This window comes from Aegilops tauschii, chromosome 5 (genome assembly GCF_002575655.3).
Source record: "Aegilops tauschii subsp. strangulata cultivar AL8/78 chromosome 5, Aet v6.0, whole genome shotgun sequence".
NCBI classification, from domain to species: Eukaryota; Viridiplantae; Streptophyta; class Magnoliopsida; order Poales; family Poaceae; genus Aegilops; species Aegilops tauschii.
The window spans coordinates 489,452,675-489,472,150 of record NC_053039.3 but is presented as its reverse complement, the minus strand read 5'-3'; the positions used below and the strand labels follow the sequence as shown (position 1 = coordinate 489,472,150).

Genomic DNA, 19,476 nt, shown 5'->3' with positions numbered 1-19,476 from the left:
ATCCTATTCTGGAGGTCATGTTACTTGACCAAGGCGAACCTACGAACTATGAAGAAGCAGTGGTGAGCCCAGATTCCGCAAAATGGCTTGAGGCCATGAAATCTGAGATGGGATCCATGTATGAGAACAAAGTGTGGACTTTGGTTGACTTGCCCGTTGATCGGCAAGCCATAGAGAATAAATGGATCTTCAAGAAGAAGACTGACGCTGATGGTAATGTTACTGTCTACAAAGCTCGACTTGTTGCGAAAGATTTTTGACAAGTTCAAGGAGTTGACTACGATGAGACTTTCTCACCCGTAGTGATGCTTAAGTCTGTCCGAATCATGTTAGCAATTGCCGCATTTTATGATTATGAAATTTGGCAAATGGATGTCAAAACTGCATTCTTGAATGAATTTCTGGAAGAAGAGTTGTATATGATACAACCGGAAGGTTTTGTCGATCCAAAGGAACAAAGTGTGCAAGCTCCAGCGATCCATTTATGGACTGGTGCAAGCCTCTCGGAGTTGGAATAAACGTTTTGATAGTGTGATCAAAGCATATGGATTTATACAGACTTTTGGAGAAGCCTGTATTTACAAGAAAGTGAGTGGGAGCTCTGTAGCATTTCTAATATTATATGTGGATGACATATTGTTGATTGGAAATGATATAGAATTTCTGGATAGCATAAAAGGATACTTGAATAAGAGTTTTTCAATGAAAGACCTCGGTGAAGCTGCTTACATATTGGGCATCAAGATCTATAGAGATAGATCAAGACGCTTAATTGGACTTTCACAAAGCACATACCTTAATAAAGTTTTGAAGAAGTTCAAAATGGATCAAGCAAAGAAAGGATTCTTGCCTGTGTTACAAGGTGTGAAGTTGAGTCAGACTCAATGCCCAACCACTGCAAAAGATAGAGAGAAAATGAAAAATGTTCCCTATGCTTCAGCCATAGGCTCTATCATGTATGCAATGCTGTGTACCAGACCTGATGTGTGCCTTGCTATTAGCTTAGCAGGGAGGTACCAAAGTAATCCAGGAGTGGATCACTGGACAGCGGTCAAGAACATCCTGAAATACCTGAAAAGGACTAAGGATATGTTTCTCGTTTATGGAGGTGACAAAGAGCTCGTCGTAAATGGTTACGTCGATGCAAGCTTTGACACTGGTCCGGACGATTCTAAATCGCAAACCGGATACGTGTTTACATTGAACGGTGGAGCTGTCAGTTGGTGCAGTTCTAAACAAAGCGTCGTGGCGGGATCTACGTGTGAAGCGGAGTACATAGCTGCTTCGGAAGCAGCAAATGAAGGAGTCTGGATGAAGGAGTTCATATCCGATCTAGGTGTCATACCTAGTGCATCGGGTCCAATGAAAATCTTTTGTGACAATACTGGTGCAATTGCCTTGGCAAAGGAATCCAGATTTCACAAGAGAACCAAGCACATCAAGAGATGCTTCAATTCCATCTGGGATCAAGTCCAGGTGGGAGACATAGAGATTTGCAAGATACATACGGATCTGAATGTTGCAGACCCGTTGACTAAGCCTCTTCCACGAGCAAAACATGATCAACACCAAAACTCCATGGGTGTTAGAATCATTACTGTGTAATCTAGATTATTGACTCTAGTGCAAGTGGGAGACTGAAGGAAATATGCCCTAGAGGCAATAATAAAGTTATTATTTATTTCCTTATATCATGATAAATGTTTATTATTCATGCTATAATTGTATTAACCGGAAACATAATACATGTGTGAATACACAAACAAACACAGTGTCACTAGTATGCCTCTACTTGACTAGCTCGTTGATCAAAGATGGTTAAGTTTCCTAACCATAGACATGAGTTGTCATTTGATTAACGGGATCACATCATTAGGAGAATGATGTGATTGACTTGACCCATTCCGTTAGCTTAGCACTTGATCGTTTAGTTTACTGCTATTGCTTTCTTCATGACTTATACATGTTCCTATGACTATGAGATTATGCAACTCCCGATTACCGGAGGAACACTTTGTGTGCTACCAAACGTCACAGCGTAACTGGGTGATTATAAAGGTGCTCTACAGGTGTCTCCGATGGTACTTGTTGAGTTGACATAGATCGAGATTAGGATTTGCCACTCCGATTGTCGGAGAGGTATCTCTGGGCCCTCTCGGTAATGCACATCACTATAAGCCTTGCAAGCAATGTGACTAATGAGTTAGTTGTAGGATGATGCATTATGGAACGAGTAAAGAGACTTGCCGGTAACGAGATTGAGCTAGGTATTGAGATACCGACGATCGACTCTCGGGCAAGTAACATACCGGTGACAAAGGGGACAACGTATGTTGTTATGCGGTTTGACCGATAAAGATATTTGTAGAATATGTAGGAACCAATATGAGAATCTAGGTTCCGCTATTGGTTATTGACCAGAGACGTGTCTCGGTCATGTCTACATAGTTCTCGAACCCGTAGGGTCCGCACGCTTAAAGTTCTGTGACGATCGGTATTATGAGTTTATATGTTTTGATGTACCGAAGGTAGTTCGGAGTCCCGGATATGATCACAGACATGACGAGGAGTCTCGAAATGGTCGAGACATAAAGATTGATATATTGGAAGCCTATATTTGGACGTCGGAAGAGTTCCGGGTGAAATCGGGATTTTACCGGAGTGCCGGAGGGGTTACCGGAACACCCCGGGGGTTAATCGGCCTTTTTGGGCCCTAGTGGAGAGAGAGAGGGGCCGGCCAGGGCAGGCCGCGCGCCCCCTCCCCCTCTGGTCCGAATTGGACTAGGAGGGGGGCGGCGCCCCCCTTTTCTTTCTCCTTCTCCTCCTTCCTTTCCCCCTCCTAGTAGGAGTAGGAAAGAGGGGAGTCCTACTCCTACTAGGAGGAGGACTCCTCCTCCTGGCGTGCCCTACAGGGCCGGCCGGCCTCCCCCCTTGCTCCTTTATATACGGGGGCAGGGGGCATCCTAGGACACACAAGTTGATCATTGATCTCTCCCAGCCGTGTGCGGTGGCCCCCTCCACCATAATCCACCTCGGTCATATCGTAGCGGTGCTTAGGTGAAGCCCTGCGACGGTAGCTTCATCAACATCGTCACCACGCCGTCGTGCTGACGAAACTCTCCCTCGAGCTCTACTGGATCGTGAGATCGCGGGACGTCACCGAGCTAAACGTGTGCTGAACGCGGAGGTGCCGTATGTTCGGTACTGAGGATCGGTCGATCGTGAAGACGTACGACTACATCAACCGCGTTGTCATAATGCTTCCGCTTAACGGTCTACGAGGGTACGTGGACGACACTCTCCCCTCTCGTTGCTATGCATCACCATGATCTTGCGTGTGCGTAGGAATTTTTTTGAAATTACTACGTTCCCCAATACTTTTCCAATACACTTTTTTTATAAAGGAGTTTTTATTAATTCATAAAATAGCATTAAACGGACACAATGCAAAATGCATAATGAGTGTATATTTGGCATTTGCATGATTAAGATGCACATAGCCAACATGAAGCGACGAACGAAATAAAATAGAAAAAAAGGTCATGCCGCCAACGGTAAAGTCTTTATTAGGTTAGAACCCCTCTGCATCATTGCCATACACAAAACTATATTTATTAAATTTGATGCAAAGCAACGAGGCTAAAGACATCAATAAACAAGAGTACAAGAGTCAGACAACAATGGCACGTCATTACAAGATAGGTAATTAGCACCTACAACTAAATCGATTTCTTCGGCAACAACGCCTTCAACAAAGAAAAACCCACCCTCACATCATCGTTGCCACGTCCAACTGTACATGACAAGGACAATAATTTCCATCCTAATTGCCGAGACCAACCAATGAAGGTCTGCACACCAGCAAATAGATAACGCCTTCAACAAGACACAAGTTTTTTGCTGCCGAGTCTAACAAATGAAGGGTGAAACAAGAGTTTTCACCCCAGACAAGAAGCGATGCTTCAATAGTTCAATTGCCATCATGGAAACGGAACTTCCACTAGTTGTCTCAGCCAGCAGTACTCCATGCCAGGCCAGAGTGGCACTAGCGGATAGGTGAGATGTCTTCCCACCCGAAGCCATCGCCATGACCATTGAGAGGCCGTCCATGACGAGGTGCTAATATGTCCTCTCCCATTCCACCCCATAGTTAACCGACTAACAACAAACACTGCCGATGGCGCCGTCGACAGTCACCCAAACCTAAATCTAGCCCGAGAGATTCACATCACCACCTCAAAATTACTAGGCTGCCTAGATTGGCTAGGGTGGCGTGCCATGGTGTCGCCATGCCGACTAGCCATGCCATGACACATGTTAATGTCGGAAACTGACCATGCCGCACCGTCGCGGATAGCAAGGACATGAAGTCTCACTTGAAGCCCAACCACTACTGTGTGATAAGTTCCGCGGCCAGAGGCTCCACATTGACGTTGTCATAGATCATAGCCAGATCCGACATGTGCCGCAGCGGTCCCGCCTCATGCTGCCCGACATTGATAGTTTCCTCCTCGTCGGTGCAACCGTCAGTTCAAGTGGCAGAGAGGAGCTCAGAAATCAGCCTAGGGCGACCGACCTTGCGCCCAAACCAGCTAGCACATGTCCGTAGCTTGATAGCGCCCCTTGTCTTCATCATCGTCGACCCGTAGGCGTCACCATTCCCATGTCCGTCGCCCGACATTCCTCCTTGCACACATATGTAGGAGTACCTTGGAAGCGTTGCACCTGCATGCTCTGACAAACCATTCAAGAGAACCTTAAGAAACTGTTCGAGGGATCTGTGAGGAGACGGGAACACGATTCACCAACTCTTGTTCCGCTTTCATGACTGCGCGTCTAGTGGTAAAAGTCATTCCCATAATCTATCTCCACAACATGTTCCTGGTTCGCGTGGTAGATTTTTTTTGTTTTGCGCTAGAGTATCGTATCACGGGCCCCAACAGGCACATGGAGTAAAGCGCAAAATTCAAGTGAGAACATGCGGTATTTTAACAAAGGGACCCGAGAAAATGCCACCTGCCCGTACTTATGACCCAACGACCCCGAATAATTGCGGAAAAAAACGAGACTCATGCACATGGTCCTAATGCGTCGAGTTGTACGGTGACATGTAGGCAAAATACATCCGGAAAGATATCTAGTGATCTTATTTGCATGACTGGCGGTAACATTAGGCAAAATACATCGGAAAACGTCTCTAGTGAGCTTATTTGCATGACTGGAACTAGATATGTGCATCGGCTTCCCGTCTCGGTGGTCGAGCTCAAAAGCTCGACATCTGGGTTGGGCTCGGGCTCAGCTTTTCCGCATGAAGCCTGGCCTGAAAGCCCAAATAAAGCCTAAATGAGGTTTAAATAATTGTTTAAATTAAAAATAGGTATTATTATGTATTTGAATACCTTGAATATAATTATTTTAAATGAAAAGTGCACTGTTCACATGCTTCGGGCCAGGCTTGGGCTTGGGATTTTCACGTGTTACTAATCGATTTGCATGTGTTAAGCATGCCGCCAGCATTCATCCTGAGCCTGGATCAAACTCTACTTCAGTGCACACATAAATGATAAGGCAAGCAAATTTGGGTGAGCTTGAAACATCACATCAAAGGTTTCAATTTATTTCCCACCGCGAAAAGTATTGACGGCTGAACCTTTTACATGAGATGAGACTAGTTGCAGAGTCAAGAGCAGATGTACGCCGTTTGCTTCACAACATCTCATGCAGTACATTATTTTGCTTTATTTATAACAAACACTCCTCATAGTTTTGTGGCCGCAGCCCACATCTACCTGAAGTACTTTGCAAAGAGAGACCTGGAGATCGCCAAGGCATCACCCGTGGCTTTTACAGGGTACAGCTCCTTCCCGGACTGCCATTCGTTAGAGTACGAGATCCAGTCTCGCCTCCATTCCTCCAGTTGAAAACTCCGGTTCTCTTGGAGGCTTCTCGACAACCGAGTGAAGTATTTAGATGCCCTTGGATGGTAGTAGCTCTTCAGAAGCCCGCTCCAGAATTTATTGGCTGGCGACGAGGATATTTTGAAGAACAAAAAGGTCTCTATAGTTAGCAATGCAGGGGTGGACTTCCAAAGTACTATAGTTACTATGATCTAGTATTACCGTAGTCATGGAGTTTGCTCTGCTCGGTCTTTGTGTCGTCGTACCACATTGTCACCTGTGTTCTAGCATTCCATTCGTACTGATAGAATAGTTTGATTCAGCCCACGATAAGAGAAAAAAGATTGATCCAGGATCCAGCTGCTACATGAAGTGTGCGAAACAGACCCACCTGCTTCCTTTCGTCTTCAGTCGTAGCAAGGCTTTTTGCAGTTTCTAACCAAGGGCCCAGCAGGAAATTGTCATCAGAAGCTAGTAGCGTCTCGATATCCATGATGACTTCGAGGAATTTCTTTGTGTGAAAGTTTAAATCACTTGAATCCCTCATTTGGTAAGAATCCATAGCATCAAGGTACACTTTATTTGCTAATTTTGACAGTGACTGCCTTGCCAAATCAACGAGGTCGTACCTGCGATGAGCGTTACCATTAATAAGCAGTTGAGAATCATAACCGGAACTGCAACATTTTTTGGGGGTATTTAAGATATATTCATATCTTTGTGTGTGGTCACCCTATTTTTGTCGAAGTTAGCACCCTGCCTATCTGCACCCCTTCTTTTGCCTCTTCGTCAGGAGTACTCCACATACACACCTACAGTGGCGGAGACAGGAGGGACCAGCAGGGGCCTCCCCCCCCCCCCCCCCCCCCCCCCCCCCCCCCCCGATCCTATCTTTCTGGCTCCACCACTGCATAACTATGGCAGGAAGCATGCCACCTACAAGCAAGTCCCACGTTATTTGGCTGCTAGTTTGCTTATGAACAGTGTATTGCCCCCCCCCCCCCCCCCCCCCCCCGATCCTATCTTTCTGGCTCCACCACTGCATAACTATGGCAGGAAGCATGCCACCTACAAGCAAGTCCCACGTTTCAGACATTAGACATTTTTTCCTTCTATTCCAAACTTGCCATATGTGAGCTCACCACTGACTCTTCTTTTTACCATTACCAGAACAACTGACTCCACTTGTGCCCTTATCATTTGACATGACTGAAATTAACTAAGGTGTGGACGTAAGGAGCTGTGAAAAACATGTAGGAGATCAAATAGGCAGGAAAACCTTCTTTGTCCACTTGCCAGTGACTCTCCTAGGAACTAACTAAATTGTACCCCTGTTTCCAGCTAAAGAAAAACCTATGTTTCTTTCATGCATATAATTGGTGTGATTTTTACATAAATCAGAATGAACAGGTGAAATACCACAACATCTAATTCTCAGAAGAGTCAGTAGTTTAGAAACCACCAGTTCATTTTTCGGGAATAGAACCGACAATCGCTCAAAATTTTATAAGCTGACGCAAGAAGTTTAAAGGATGCATGCCACAAGAAAGAGGATGCATGACATCCAAATGCTTGAAGAACCAATGCTTACGACGAGACATACCTATATGTGAGACTTTCTGAAAGATCATCTCCTGCTTTAAGAAATAGTTCAAGGGATTTGACGGCCTCCGCCGTAGAATACCATAGATGTGGTTGTGGTAGGCTTGCAGAGACCTCGCCTAAGAACCTCGGATGTTTCCTCACAACTGAGATACTTCTTCGTTTGGAATATTGGGAACTGAAAGAACTTGGACTGATGTCTGGAAATTCAACTATGTAGTCTCTATTATGATCCTGCAATGAACATATGAAAAGGATACATGAATATGTCAGCAAGCATTGCACGACTGCAATAAAGTTGCATCTGTATGAAATCAAACCGCAATTCCATCTGTGCAATTGTATATCGTATGGTACAGGATTGCCCAAGCTTTCTGTATTTCGACATTTGATTGGCCATATCGCCTATAGGAGTATGATTTTAACCAATCCTGGAAGATAAAGACATAGATTAGATGGTAATCAACCTATCAAAACAAATGCGGTGGTCAAGAACTTCAGCAAATGGAAAATATAGACAGAATCAAAGCAGCAACCCGAGCAAAGCCATAGCAAGATTGTAAAATTAAAGAACATAGACACTGCCACACTGATCTGTACAAAAGTTTGTACCTCATTCAGCCTGAAGTTAACACGACCAAATAAACGATTTCTACCAAAGAATAACTATCAATTAAAATTATAAGTTGATACTCTTTAAACTTCTTTTATAACACCAATTGTCAACATTGATCTTGTCGATAAGAAAATATCAGTTAATCCGAAGGTCTTACTGAAAATGCAGGACAACATAAAGAAAGCCATATCAGAAGCAACCTTTAGACCAGATTAGTTAAAATTTAATCTTTCGAGTTAGAAACCTTATGAACTAAAACACAGGCTCACATTAACCCTCTATGAAGTTAAAAACTTCTTCTAGTTTGATGGCATAGGAGTAAACCATAATTCGTTACACACCAGAGACCAGACGCATTTGTAATGTGTACCTCAACTTCGACCTTTTGACTACGGAATGCCATTTCAGACATAAGCTCATAAACAACTGGATTATGCTCTATTCCCTCCATGCACATGCCAACACCAACCTAAATAAGAGGAAGGATTAAATGCAAGTACCCCATTAGATATTTTTAACTGCTTCTCTAGGGAAAGGCAAAGGAGACCCTTGCTGTTAGTAAATTTACATAAGGAATGAAAGTAAAATGAACCATTGTTGAATTGTAGCTTGTACGTGCATCAATAGGGCCAGATGAAATTGAATCTAGTACTCCATACATTTCAATATTACCACCAAAGTTGTGTAGCATGCACCTAATTTAAGAAATGATCATTAGTTAACTACTTAACTTCGTTGGCACAAAATACTAATAGTGTATGTAAGAACATAAAAAGTTTGAGAACTAGAGAGAGAGGACATACCAGATGTATGGTACACCATAGAACTGGGAGGACGTTTGCCATATGGGCTTGACATCAGCAAATAAATCAAGGACCATCATCTTACCAATTGGAACAGAATGAAGTAGTGCCTGCAAGGCAAAAGAAGCAAGATTTACCCGCATCTAAATGATACGCAGCAGCTTTACTTATAGTCTTATAGAAGCTCACATGCTGGTGTATTTTCCCATGTGATATATATATGTCCATATTATTATGAGTAAAATACACCAGCGGTCCTAAAAGTATTCGAAGTGCCATCTAGGTCCTAAAAGTTTGAGAACGAACACCCAGGTCCTAAAAGTCGTTGAGTCGTGCACTGAGGCTCCTAAACACATCTGACCAGGCCACATGGCCCATTGACTGATGCCACGTACACTGAATTGCCACATGGGGCAAACTGACCGAGCTATGAATATATCAAAATTGCCACGTACACTGAATTGCTACATGGGGAAAACGACCGAGCTATGAATATATCAAAGACCCTGAATACTGTAACTGTTTTGATATATTCATAGCTCGGTCAGTTTGCCCCATGTGGCAAGTCAGTGTACGTGGCATCAGTCAAAGGGCCATGTGGCCTTGTCAGATGTGTTTAGGAGTCGCAGTGCACGACTCAACGACTTTTAAGACCTGGGTGTTCGTTTTCAAACTTTTGGACCTAGATGGCACACTTCGAATACTTTTAGGACCGCTGGTGGATTTTACTCTATTACTATTTACATGATTCTTGTACTTTGCTTTTATTTGAACTTAAATGTATGACTTTTCTGCTACAAGTTAAAGCTAGGGTTGCATTAACCTTTACTTTACAAGTAACCTCATTTCTGTTGGTTCTCAAGATACAAAAAAACCAAAGCAAAAATAAGAACTCACTTTCATCTGAGACTCCTTCCAGAAAGCTGCATCCGAGTAAAATAGCCAACCCTGAACAAAGCAAAGGAGCTTTAGAGATTATATTACTCTTTAAATTTGCCAACCGTGCTCATGAAAATCATGTCTGTTGTAAAATATAAACCGTGGCTTGGAGTAAGTGGCTTTTCACTGATCAATCACAGGGCAGCATTTCACGTTATCTTTTCTTATTTTTTTACAAACAAGGTCAGGAGACCGTATGAGTATGAGTAATTCCTATACTTATCTCCACCCTATGGTGTGGATAACAAACTTAGCTAAGTAATAAGGGAAAGCAATAACAAAAATATATGCTAAGGTAAGCGTGGAAAGAGAAAGGAAGATGAGGCTAATTGGTTGCTTCCCAATCTTGCGGTGTGGGGCGTCTGTACGACTGGCCCAAAAGGCGTCAGTAACACCCAATTGACACAAAATACTACTCCCTCCATCCCAAAATAAGTGTCGTGGCTTTATTTCAAATTTGAATAGGACTGGCCCCAAAAGGCGTCAGTAACACCCAATTAACACAAAATACTAGTACTCCCTCCGATCCAAATTAATTGATGCAGCCTCTGTACAATGTGTAGAGGGCACTGTATAGAGGCTGCGTCAATTAATTCGGTTCTGAGGGAATACTATATTATGGACTTGTTGCTGTTATACAAAATACATAATCTTTTATACTTTTGGGTGTCAAAGAAGAGTACAAGCAGCACACCTGCATTAACCACACTGCATCCTTGTTACCTCTCGACATTGCTTGATAGATAGCAGAACCAAGTGATGAAATATATGCCGGTTCATTTGTCGGTGGTGTATTCTCATTGAATGTGTCACTGAAAGAAATAACTTTGACTGTAAAGCATGCAAAATGGACTTGCTCAGTTGCTCTATAAACTACAAAGCCAAAGCAGTGCAGCGAGCAATGAACATAGATGCCATAAATAAACAGAATGCCAAACAAGTGGACATGTTAACAAATGTCAGACATAATGCACCAGTAATGAATATGTTCTTGGACTAACTGATGGTAAAATGTTGCAAGTTTTAATCTCTAAATGCTATGCCCTGAAAAATAAATGGAGGGAGTAGTATATTGTATTCAAACTGTGTAATCCAAGAAGTAATAACACAGAGCATTAATGCAACACACTGATGCAATATTGTAGAGGACCAGATTAGTATGAGTTACCAATTATAGATGCTGGTGATGTCACCATATTCTGCATGTATCCAAAAAAGATGAAAGACAAATTAGAACCAAGTATAGGTTATGAAAACATACATAAAAAATTCGGTTTGTAGTTATTCAGCAAGTTTATGAAGCTATTCTGGGGGGGGGGGGGGGACCAAATCAAGTCCAGTTTCTATCCACCAATAGAAATGCAGACCTTTCATTTGTTGCTTGATAAAAGCCTGTCCCACATCAATAAACAATGCATCCGAAGGATCAAGAATATAAGTGCAGCACCACCTAGGATTACCATCAACTGTGTTCCTGAAGCAAAGAATGTGTAAATATCAGCATCCAAGGGTTGAAGTAGAAAAATCTTCATTCCGGCAATCCATGTCAAATAAGTTTGTTTACTGAAATGGTAGTCAACTGATATTTTATTTTTATTCCTAACAACAACAGAGCCTTTCAGTCCCAAACAAGTTGGGGTAGCCTAGAGTTGAAACCCATAAAATGTTAGACACAAATACTGCCAGCTCATGTTGATTTGATAGTTCTAGTCTTCTAGACCTGCAAAAGGAAAACTAGCTTGAAGAAGTTCTTTGTTTCGGGAGTTGTGAAGAAGTTGAATCTGATTTTGCCCTTCTATTGCACCAATAAGGATATAATGGCCATATAATCCCAAGCTATCCATTAAGCAAAGTTGGCCCTTAAATAACTATCTCATGGGCAACTATGTTCGTAGCCCCATATGGTAACTAAGTAAAATGGCAAGTTGATAAGTATTACAAGTTAAAAAACCTGAAGGTCTGAAACTTCTTTATCTGTCTCGGATGTTCCAATAATACTCCCTCCAATCCAAAAGAAGTGTTCTGGCTTTAGTTCAAATTTGAACTATTTGAACTAAAGCCACGATACTTTTTTCTGATCGCAGGGAGTACTTAACACTCGAATACTTTGCAAGAGACATCATGAATGCATGGGCACCAAAGCTGGGCTTCTGGCTCCAACGTAACAATAGATATTTTTTGAGCGATAACAAAGGTTAGCCATAAAGATGAAATTCTAGTAACTTCAGTCTTCAGCGAAAACTTCAGTCTTCAGTCTTATACTGAGCACAAAATTCCCGAAAATATCAGCAGAAATGGCACATGACAGTATATTACCATTCACCGAGTCTGGTTATGCTGGCAGATGGAAACAATTTTTTAAACGCGACTGGTACATTTCCTGAGAATGATGGCAGAACTGAAAAATGGAATACACTGTAAGTATACAACCTGAATCAAATATTTAGGGAGTTATATTAACAATGTACCAATAGTATAATATACTCCCTCCGTCCCAAAATAAGTGTCTCAAGCTTAGTACAACTTTGCACTAAAGTTAGTATAAAGTTAAGACACTTATTTTGGGACAGAGGGAGTATATTCATATGTCAACTGAAGCTCAAGAACACATGACTTTAAAATTAGAAGTAGATGGCAATAATATTAACAAATGAGAAAACTTTAATGATAGAAGGAAAACCAGGCTCTGATGGCATATGTCAGGTTTAACTAGCAGAAATTTAATAGAGAAAAAAACAGAAATTGTAAAAGAACATACCTGGGACCATTCCAAGCTCAATCATACGAGACAATATTTTCTTCTGCAGTGCCAATTGTTGATCTAACCAATTTTGTGAAAGTGGCCCACCCCATCTACAATATTTTTTTAAAGATATGATTATATTGTCGAATGATTCCCGTGTACAAATAATCACATTTAGCATTTCAGGTGTTACTGCAAGAATACCAACATAGTGTTCGAGGCAACTGTGTAAACCTACAATATAGTCAAAATGCTTTTGAAGGCAAAATGTACAGCAATTGTTTGTCATCCGGAAACATTTACACAAAAGGAAAATATTCCAGTACAAAGAAAATCCTTTTCTAGTATTCATTCAGGATTATCTAATTTAATAACATGAAGAGGAACTAAAGATCTAAACAATGACCAATATGATATTGATTCCAGAATGATGACGCCAAGCCGGTTGCCCGAAGAAAATACACCAGACAAATAACTCCGGTATGAGCTAATCACCAAAATGCTAAAACAGAGGCAATGTATCCTTATTTATTTGTAATGCTGTGATATTTATCTAGCAACCATTTGCCAATTAAGTCGTCTCCAATAAATTTAATTTTAACTTACGCATGCAAGTTCCCCATTCTAGCCCAGGCAAGGAAAGCTGGTCCACCAAAAAAATCATCTAAATCTCTGTCGGTGACATTAAAGCTCTGGAATGGAATTCAATAATTAAGAAGTGCTCAATCAACAAAAAAGTTCAAAAGTAAAATACAAATCACATCATAAGTAATTCCACTATGACATGGAGGGAAAAATAAGAACAGTGGAACATCTAACAAAATATAACTTTTGGGTTTGTCATGTTTGAAGATTCCAAACTGGTCAGCAACCGTACAAGTTGTGTTGAGTAATTACAATATATATATTGTTCTATTGTTTCCACAAAAGTTTATGCAAAATTGTAAATGAAAGGTAAGAATGTGGGCAATCATCACGCTACTATGCCCATTCCCAAATAGAGTGCAGACAGTAAATCAAGGTAAATGATTATCCAGTCTATTATTCTACTGCAGGAGCATTCAACTCTAATCTTCCACAGTGTAAATTGCATTTGTAGTTCTGTATTGTAGAACTGCTGTTCACATGCAAAAAAAGACAGGCCCTGTCTATTGGACTGAGCCAGCCCAAACTGGCCAATTTACTGACTAAATCGGGTGAGAACTGGGCCTAGTAAGGAAGCCAGAATGAAGATGGGTTTTAAATTGGTCCAGCTTTGGCTCACTTTTAATCATATGTTGCTTCAGCAAAATTATTCTGAGAGTTCTCAGCCAGAGGACTAGTTGAATCATGTTGCAAAACTACGCTCCAATTTTTGACAAAACATTTCAGAGTTAAAGATGTTCATCGCTCTACCTTAAAAACCTTTTGCCAAACAGCTTCCTGTCCAGTAAACGCTAAAGGCAAGTTAATTCCTTGAAGTGCCATCCAGTCAATTTCTTTCTCCCATCTTCTCCAATCCCACCACACAAAGGAGTCTACAGGAATTTTATCAGGAAAAGAACATTGGAATCCATGCAAAGAATAGAACGGCAAGATTTCAGGAATATTTCTAAATTAAAAAAATTACAGGGCAAAATGTACATCTATAAAACTTATTAGGACATAATTGTACAAGACCAAACAATTCCTCATGTGTGTTTACATCAGCAGATAGATTTATATTGCTTTCCGCGTCAAAACAAACAGCCATGATAGTAAAAACTGAACGGTGCATTTACTTTCTAGTACTCCTAAATGATCAAGGAATCCATATGGCACCAAGGGAATCATTTTTTGGAGCGCAATAGGTGATGAAAGAAATTAGCGAATCAACATGAGAGGTGTATTTACAATGAAGGACTTGAACCTGGAGTTCAAGACATTAGTAACTATGAGCGAAACAGAGACAACGAGAGCTGAACAAAACTCTAAACCACGAAAAAACTCACAGCTGGAAGTGACGACATTCTGATAGTAATTCCACGGAACAGGGCGCTCAACCTTGACTGCCGTTCCCTTCACTCGTGGCAGAGACCCAGGCGAAGGGACTGACGCCAGTTGTGCACCACCAGTCTTATCCCAAGAAATGTGCACCCCACACCAGTATTTGAGGTACCAATGGAGTCCAGATGCAAGCTCAACAGCAGTGTTACCCTGGATCCTGCACATCATGAAGAGGTGAGTGCATTTGCCTTCATTTTTGTTTGCAATGGAACCATTGGAAATTTGTACTTTTGGTAACTTGCATGCTAGCGAATTTTAACTCTGTTCGTCTCTCCATGCTCAACTGAGGAACCGTTTTAACACATCTTGATCAGGCATATAATTGCTATTTACAAGCTCATCGGCATATATAAGGTGGAGATCACTTGAACACAATGCTAGACAATCACAGCAACTAATTAGTACTAGTAACTAGCTACACTTTTCTCTAAAGTTAGACCACAAAGCAGGCAATGGTTCTGTGCACACAAAAGAAGGGAGAGAAGCATACAGAATCTCTGCACCGCCCTTGCTCGAGCCATCAACATTGCTTATCCTGAAGCAGCTCGAGTCGCCACAGACGCCGCCCTGGAGCAATGGAAGCAAAACAATCACTGACTCTGCCCAAGCAATACTGCCAGTGGCACTGTGGCAGTGTCACAGTGAGGTTAAGAAATATCCGGAGTTGACGTGCTCCAACCTTGGGGTCGATCTGGAACCGGAAGCTGAGCGCGTGGGAGGGGAGGAGCCGGCGGAGCACCCCGGCGGCAGCCCTCTCTTGCGTGGCCGGCGACGCGCCCCTGCGGCCGGCCGCCGCGCGGAGCGCCTCCAACGAGGTGGGGCCTGCCGCTGCGGCCACAGCCGGCGGCGACGGGAGGAGAACGAGAAGCAGGAGTAAGGGGAGTAAAGGGGGAGACGGCGGCGGTCTCATGGCGAATCCGGCCAGTGGCTCCGGCTCAGTTCCTTGCAGGGCCTTGGTCTTCGCAGCTGCAGGCGTGAGGAATCTCCGATGACGACGAATTAAGTTTCGATAATGGAGTGGGGCGGCAATCTGGACCTTCTGCCGAACAGCAGTGGAGGTTGCATTTTCTTTAGCATGTTTTGTTAGTCCCTAAAAATTACGAAAACTGCTTTTGGAGCTCGGTCTCCATGGAGGCCATTTAAAAAAATCAAGATTCAACAGAATTCATATTTTTTACATTTCAAAAAAAATATACAGACATACGTGGAGGCAAAACACACATGTGTGTAAATTTTCAGGACAAAATACGTTGAAATGACGGCTGTGCAAAAAAGACAAATCTGTAGCTTTTCAACCCAAGATACTATTCATCCCAAAAGTCCTTGAATTTTTTATTTTTGCACAGACCGCATCTCAAGGTATTTCATTTTGAAATTTTGCACACATATACATCACATCCTTGTGTACTTGTACAATTTTTTTCAAATTTTCCTGAAACCAAAAGGTATGAATTTTGAAAAAAAAATCAGCCTCCATAGATACCGAGCTCCAAAATGTTCTTGTTCTAAAGTTACAGTGAAGCGCTGTTATATTTAGTAGTACTAAATAAGCGACAAGAAATATGGACCGAAGGGAGTAATTTAAAAGCATTTCACCGAGGAGAGAATATATCACATGAAAACCAAATTACAAAGAAAACTTTGTGAAAACCATGTTTCAAAGTTTCAAAATAAACCCGAAAGTATTCGATGTTAAGAGGATGGTGTTCTATCGCCATATGAAATTACAAGTTCAAAGATATTACAGGAATGCGACCTATAAAAAAATGAATGATGCCGTTTCAGCACTATTCATTGCTAATTTAGCTTTTATATAATGTAGTCGGATGGCAATTTGGACCTTCCTCCGAACGCATTTGAGCAGTGGATGTTCCAGTTTTTTTTTCATATAAAGGTGTTATTAACGTAGGAGCATTTTACATAGACATGTTTGAAAATTAACATGCTGAATAGAGAGAGAGAGTTTTCCTGATTGAACCGAGTCGTGCATCAGAACATAAACAATGAAATATTCGGTATAAGTAGTGAGTTTAGTTTGTTATATGCTAATGCGGCCATGTGGAAAATTTTCTTTTAGAACACTCGTACTTACCATTCGCTGATGCTTGAATTTTTAGCACCTAGACACACACTATGGGAACTTCCTACGAGAGTGAGAAGACAGGATCCGTTTCCGCATCATGGTCCGGAACTTTGATATGTATCTCATCGAGTGGTGCACTCATTTTTGTTTCAGACAACAATGACCATACTCGGTTTGCTCAGATATGCTGCACTCCCATCTGCAACATTACTATTATAGCATGAGTGTCCATTGCCTAGTTTCTATGGCCATTTGCATTGAAAGTCCTAATATTCTTTTATTTCTACTATGTTATTGCTAACATGTTGCAGGCATGTGGAGAAGTTTCAAAAGTGAATGAAGAAAATATGCTTATACTTGGAAAAGCTTCGCAATCAATCTCCAGCACGAGGCCAAACTTGGGCGCCATTCTCTTATTCCATCTCAGCCGCAAGGCCAACCAAACGCGAGGAGACATCACTTGCGGAGGAGTTATCACCATTTTGAACAACGCACTCGGTCTCGACTTGGGCGCGTTACGTCCATTAGACGATAACTATTTTGTTTCTCTTTTCAGTTCTCCATAGCGGTGGTATGATTGTCATTAGGAATGATATAATCCTTATTTGTATCCTTGGAGTTGGTCATTTGCTACCGACTCCCATGCATAAACGGTTCTCGATTGAGGACGGTATTTTGCATTATGATGCGCAGGGTGAAGAAGAAGAAGAAGAGGACCCTAATGTGGCCATGCCTGAAGAGTGGGATGAAGAAAAACTCGCACATGAATAGGAGGTGCAACCTGAAGATGACGATGAAGGAGTTAGGTCATATGCTACATATAGAGACGCCTCTGAGCCACTACTGAGAACTAACGTCCACTTCACCACGTAGAGACACTCTTGGGCTCCAAGGTATCATCGCTTCCACAATGAGCTCTCGTTGGGCTTGCAAAAGCCTAAACTTGGGGAGGTTGTTTTCATGTTTACATCAATGTGTGGCACCAAATTTTGTAATGAGGTTGTACTCCAGTTTGCAGAGAGCTTCGAAACACTCATGTTGGGTCCGCTCCAACACTTTGCTTTTTCTTCGTTCCTTTAAATAGTATTCAACATAAGATTGAGCATGGAAACCACAATTATAATTCTTAAATAGTAACGTCATTGAGAAAATTTAATCATGATTATAATCTACAAACCTAAATACCATCAAGGCTGAATTAGAATTTATCAAACATGTGTGAACATGTGCCAAGCCAATCATCCGCCCGTCACTAGGATATAATTGCCACCACAATATAATATGCTTAATTTAATTAGGGAACCACTAGCAATCAGACTACAGATGGCTAGCTTCCCATCAGACTAGTCTGATGCTGTTGGATTACTAATATGTGGGTCGTTCGATTGTCTACCAGCTCATGCGCCCATGTTGTGGGATTTTTTCAGTTGAGATTTGCAGTAATTACGCATTGAGTCATAACTACTACCTTAATTCACGTTGGATCTTTCCATGCTTCCGTCCTATACCATAACTTCCTCCTACCTTTACTGCCACATCCAACGGCGAGGTCTATAGGGTTGACGATTCACGATTGGAAGCAAATTTACAAACCGAAGGAAGCACGTGGTGAGAGAGTCCTGGATTAAGGGGTCCTCGGGCTGCCGGCCCATTGCTTATGGGCCGGACTGATGGGCTGCTATGGAGCCCAGCTAGAGCGCGGACCCGTGGCCGGATAGAAGATCTTCGAAGCCGTGGTGTGCCCTCCAAGTCAAGATTAGGCATGACCTTTCCTTCATTATAACCGACCATATGTAGCCCTAACCCTATCGGTGTCTATATAAACCGAAGGGTTTTAGTCTTTAGGGCTAGAGCAACATCCAACACAACTCGCCTGATCTCGAGGTAGATCGACTCTGTAACCATACCACACACATCAAATACTATCAAGCAGGACATAGTGTTTTACCTCTTAGAGAGGGCCCGAACCTGGGTAAACACCGTGTTCTTCGTCCCTTGTTCCCCATTGATCCTAGATCCACAGCTCGGGACCCCCTACCCGAGATCCGTCATTTTTGACACCGGCATTGGTGCTTTCATTGAGAGTTCCGCTGCGGATCGCCAAAGGGTCGATGGCCCAACTATTTGTTGGAAACCCCGTTTGCGCTAGGGACATCTTCGTCCCTAGCCAGATCTTCATGTTCGGCAGCCTCACTTTTTGCGCCGACCTCACTAGCCGCTTGGGCCAAGTTGAGAACCTCACCCCCAATTATGGAGCCATCCACCGGAATTTAAAGTCCAGCGCCAGCCCTCGAAAAAGCCCTCCTCCCGAAGAATCCGCTACCCCTGCGGAAGAACCCGCCGAGCCCGACGCTTTGACCTCGGATTTACTGGGCACGAAGGGGCTGGCACTATCTAGGATCTGGCCCTAAAGCCGGACCCCATCGAAATACCCGAAGAACGTCCCGTCGAAGATACAGGGGGCATCCCCCCGACAGGAACCTCTTCGGTAGACTGCCTGGTAGATCGATTCCTCTCCATGGGAATCTCTGTCAGCAGGCCTACAGCCTACAACCAGATCGGGCTTAAACCTGACAACAGAGAGATCCACACCATGCTGATCACACACCTCGTCGCCACCATCGAAGAAACGATGGAGGGATCACAACCTCCAAAAGTTAAAAAACGGTATATACCCGGGACTCTAGCCTGGAGACGGACACCCATCAAGAGAAAAGTTCGGATTTGACCTATGATACGGGATCCGACCTCGAGTCGGCCCAACTGCA

The 19,476-nt window shown here is 42.6% G+C and overlaps 1 protein-coding gene across 2 annotated transcripts; it reads right to left on the bottom strand.

Annotated features, from left to right (window-relative positions):
- Positions 1–5,596: 5,596 nt before the first annotated feature.
- On the bottom strand, positions 5,597–15,733 carry LOC109780202 (alpha-N-acetylglucosaminidase). 2 transcript variants are annotated; one of them, XM_020338782.4, is made up of 19 exons: positions 15,305–15,733; positions 15,116–15,192; positions 14,571–14,782; positions 13,996–14,117; positions 13,207–13,292; positions 12,616–12,710; positions 12,174–12,255; positions 11,225–11,331; positions 11,026–11,056; positions 10,552–10,669; positions 9,816–9,866; positions 8,919–9,028; positions 8,708–8,810; positions 8,486–8,584; positions 7,820–7,930; positions 7,501–7,733; positions 6,289–6,526; positions 6,120–6,198; positions 5,597–6,021 (listed from the first exon to the last, which is right to left on the bottom strand). In XM_020338782.4, the coding sequence occupies exons 1-19, from the start codon at positions 15,533–15,535 to the stop codon at positions 5,786–5,788; spliced, it is 2,421 nt and encodes an 806-aa protein (XP_020194371.1). In that variant the 5' UTR covers positions 15,536–15,733; the 3' UTR covers positions 5,597–5,785. The 2 variants fall into 2 exon arrangements, with proteins under 2 accessions (XP_020194371.1, XP_040246860.1); XM_040390926.3 differs by having other exon boundaries at positions 8,684–8,810; positions 15,305–15,683.
- Between the last annotated feature and the right edge of the window lie 3,743 nt (positions 15,734–19,476).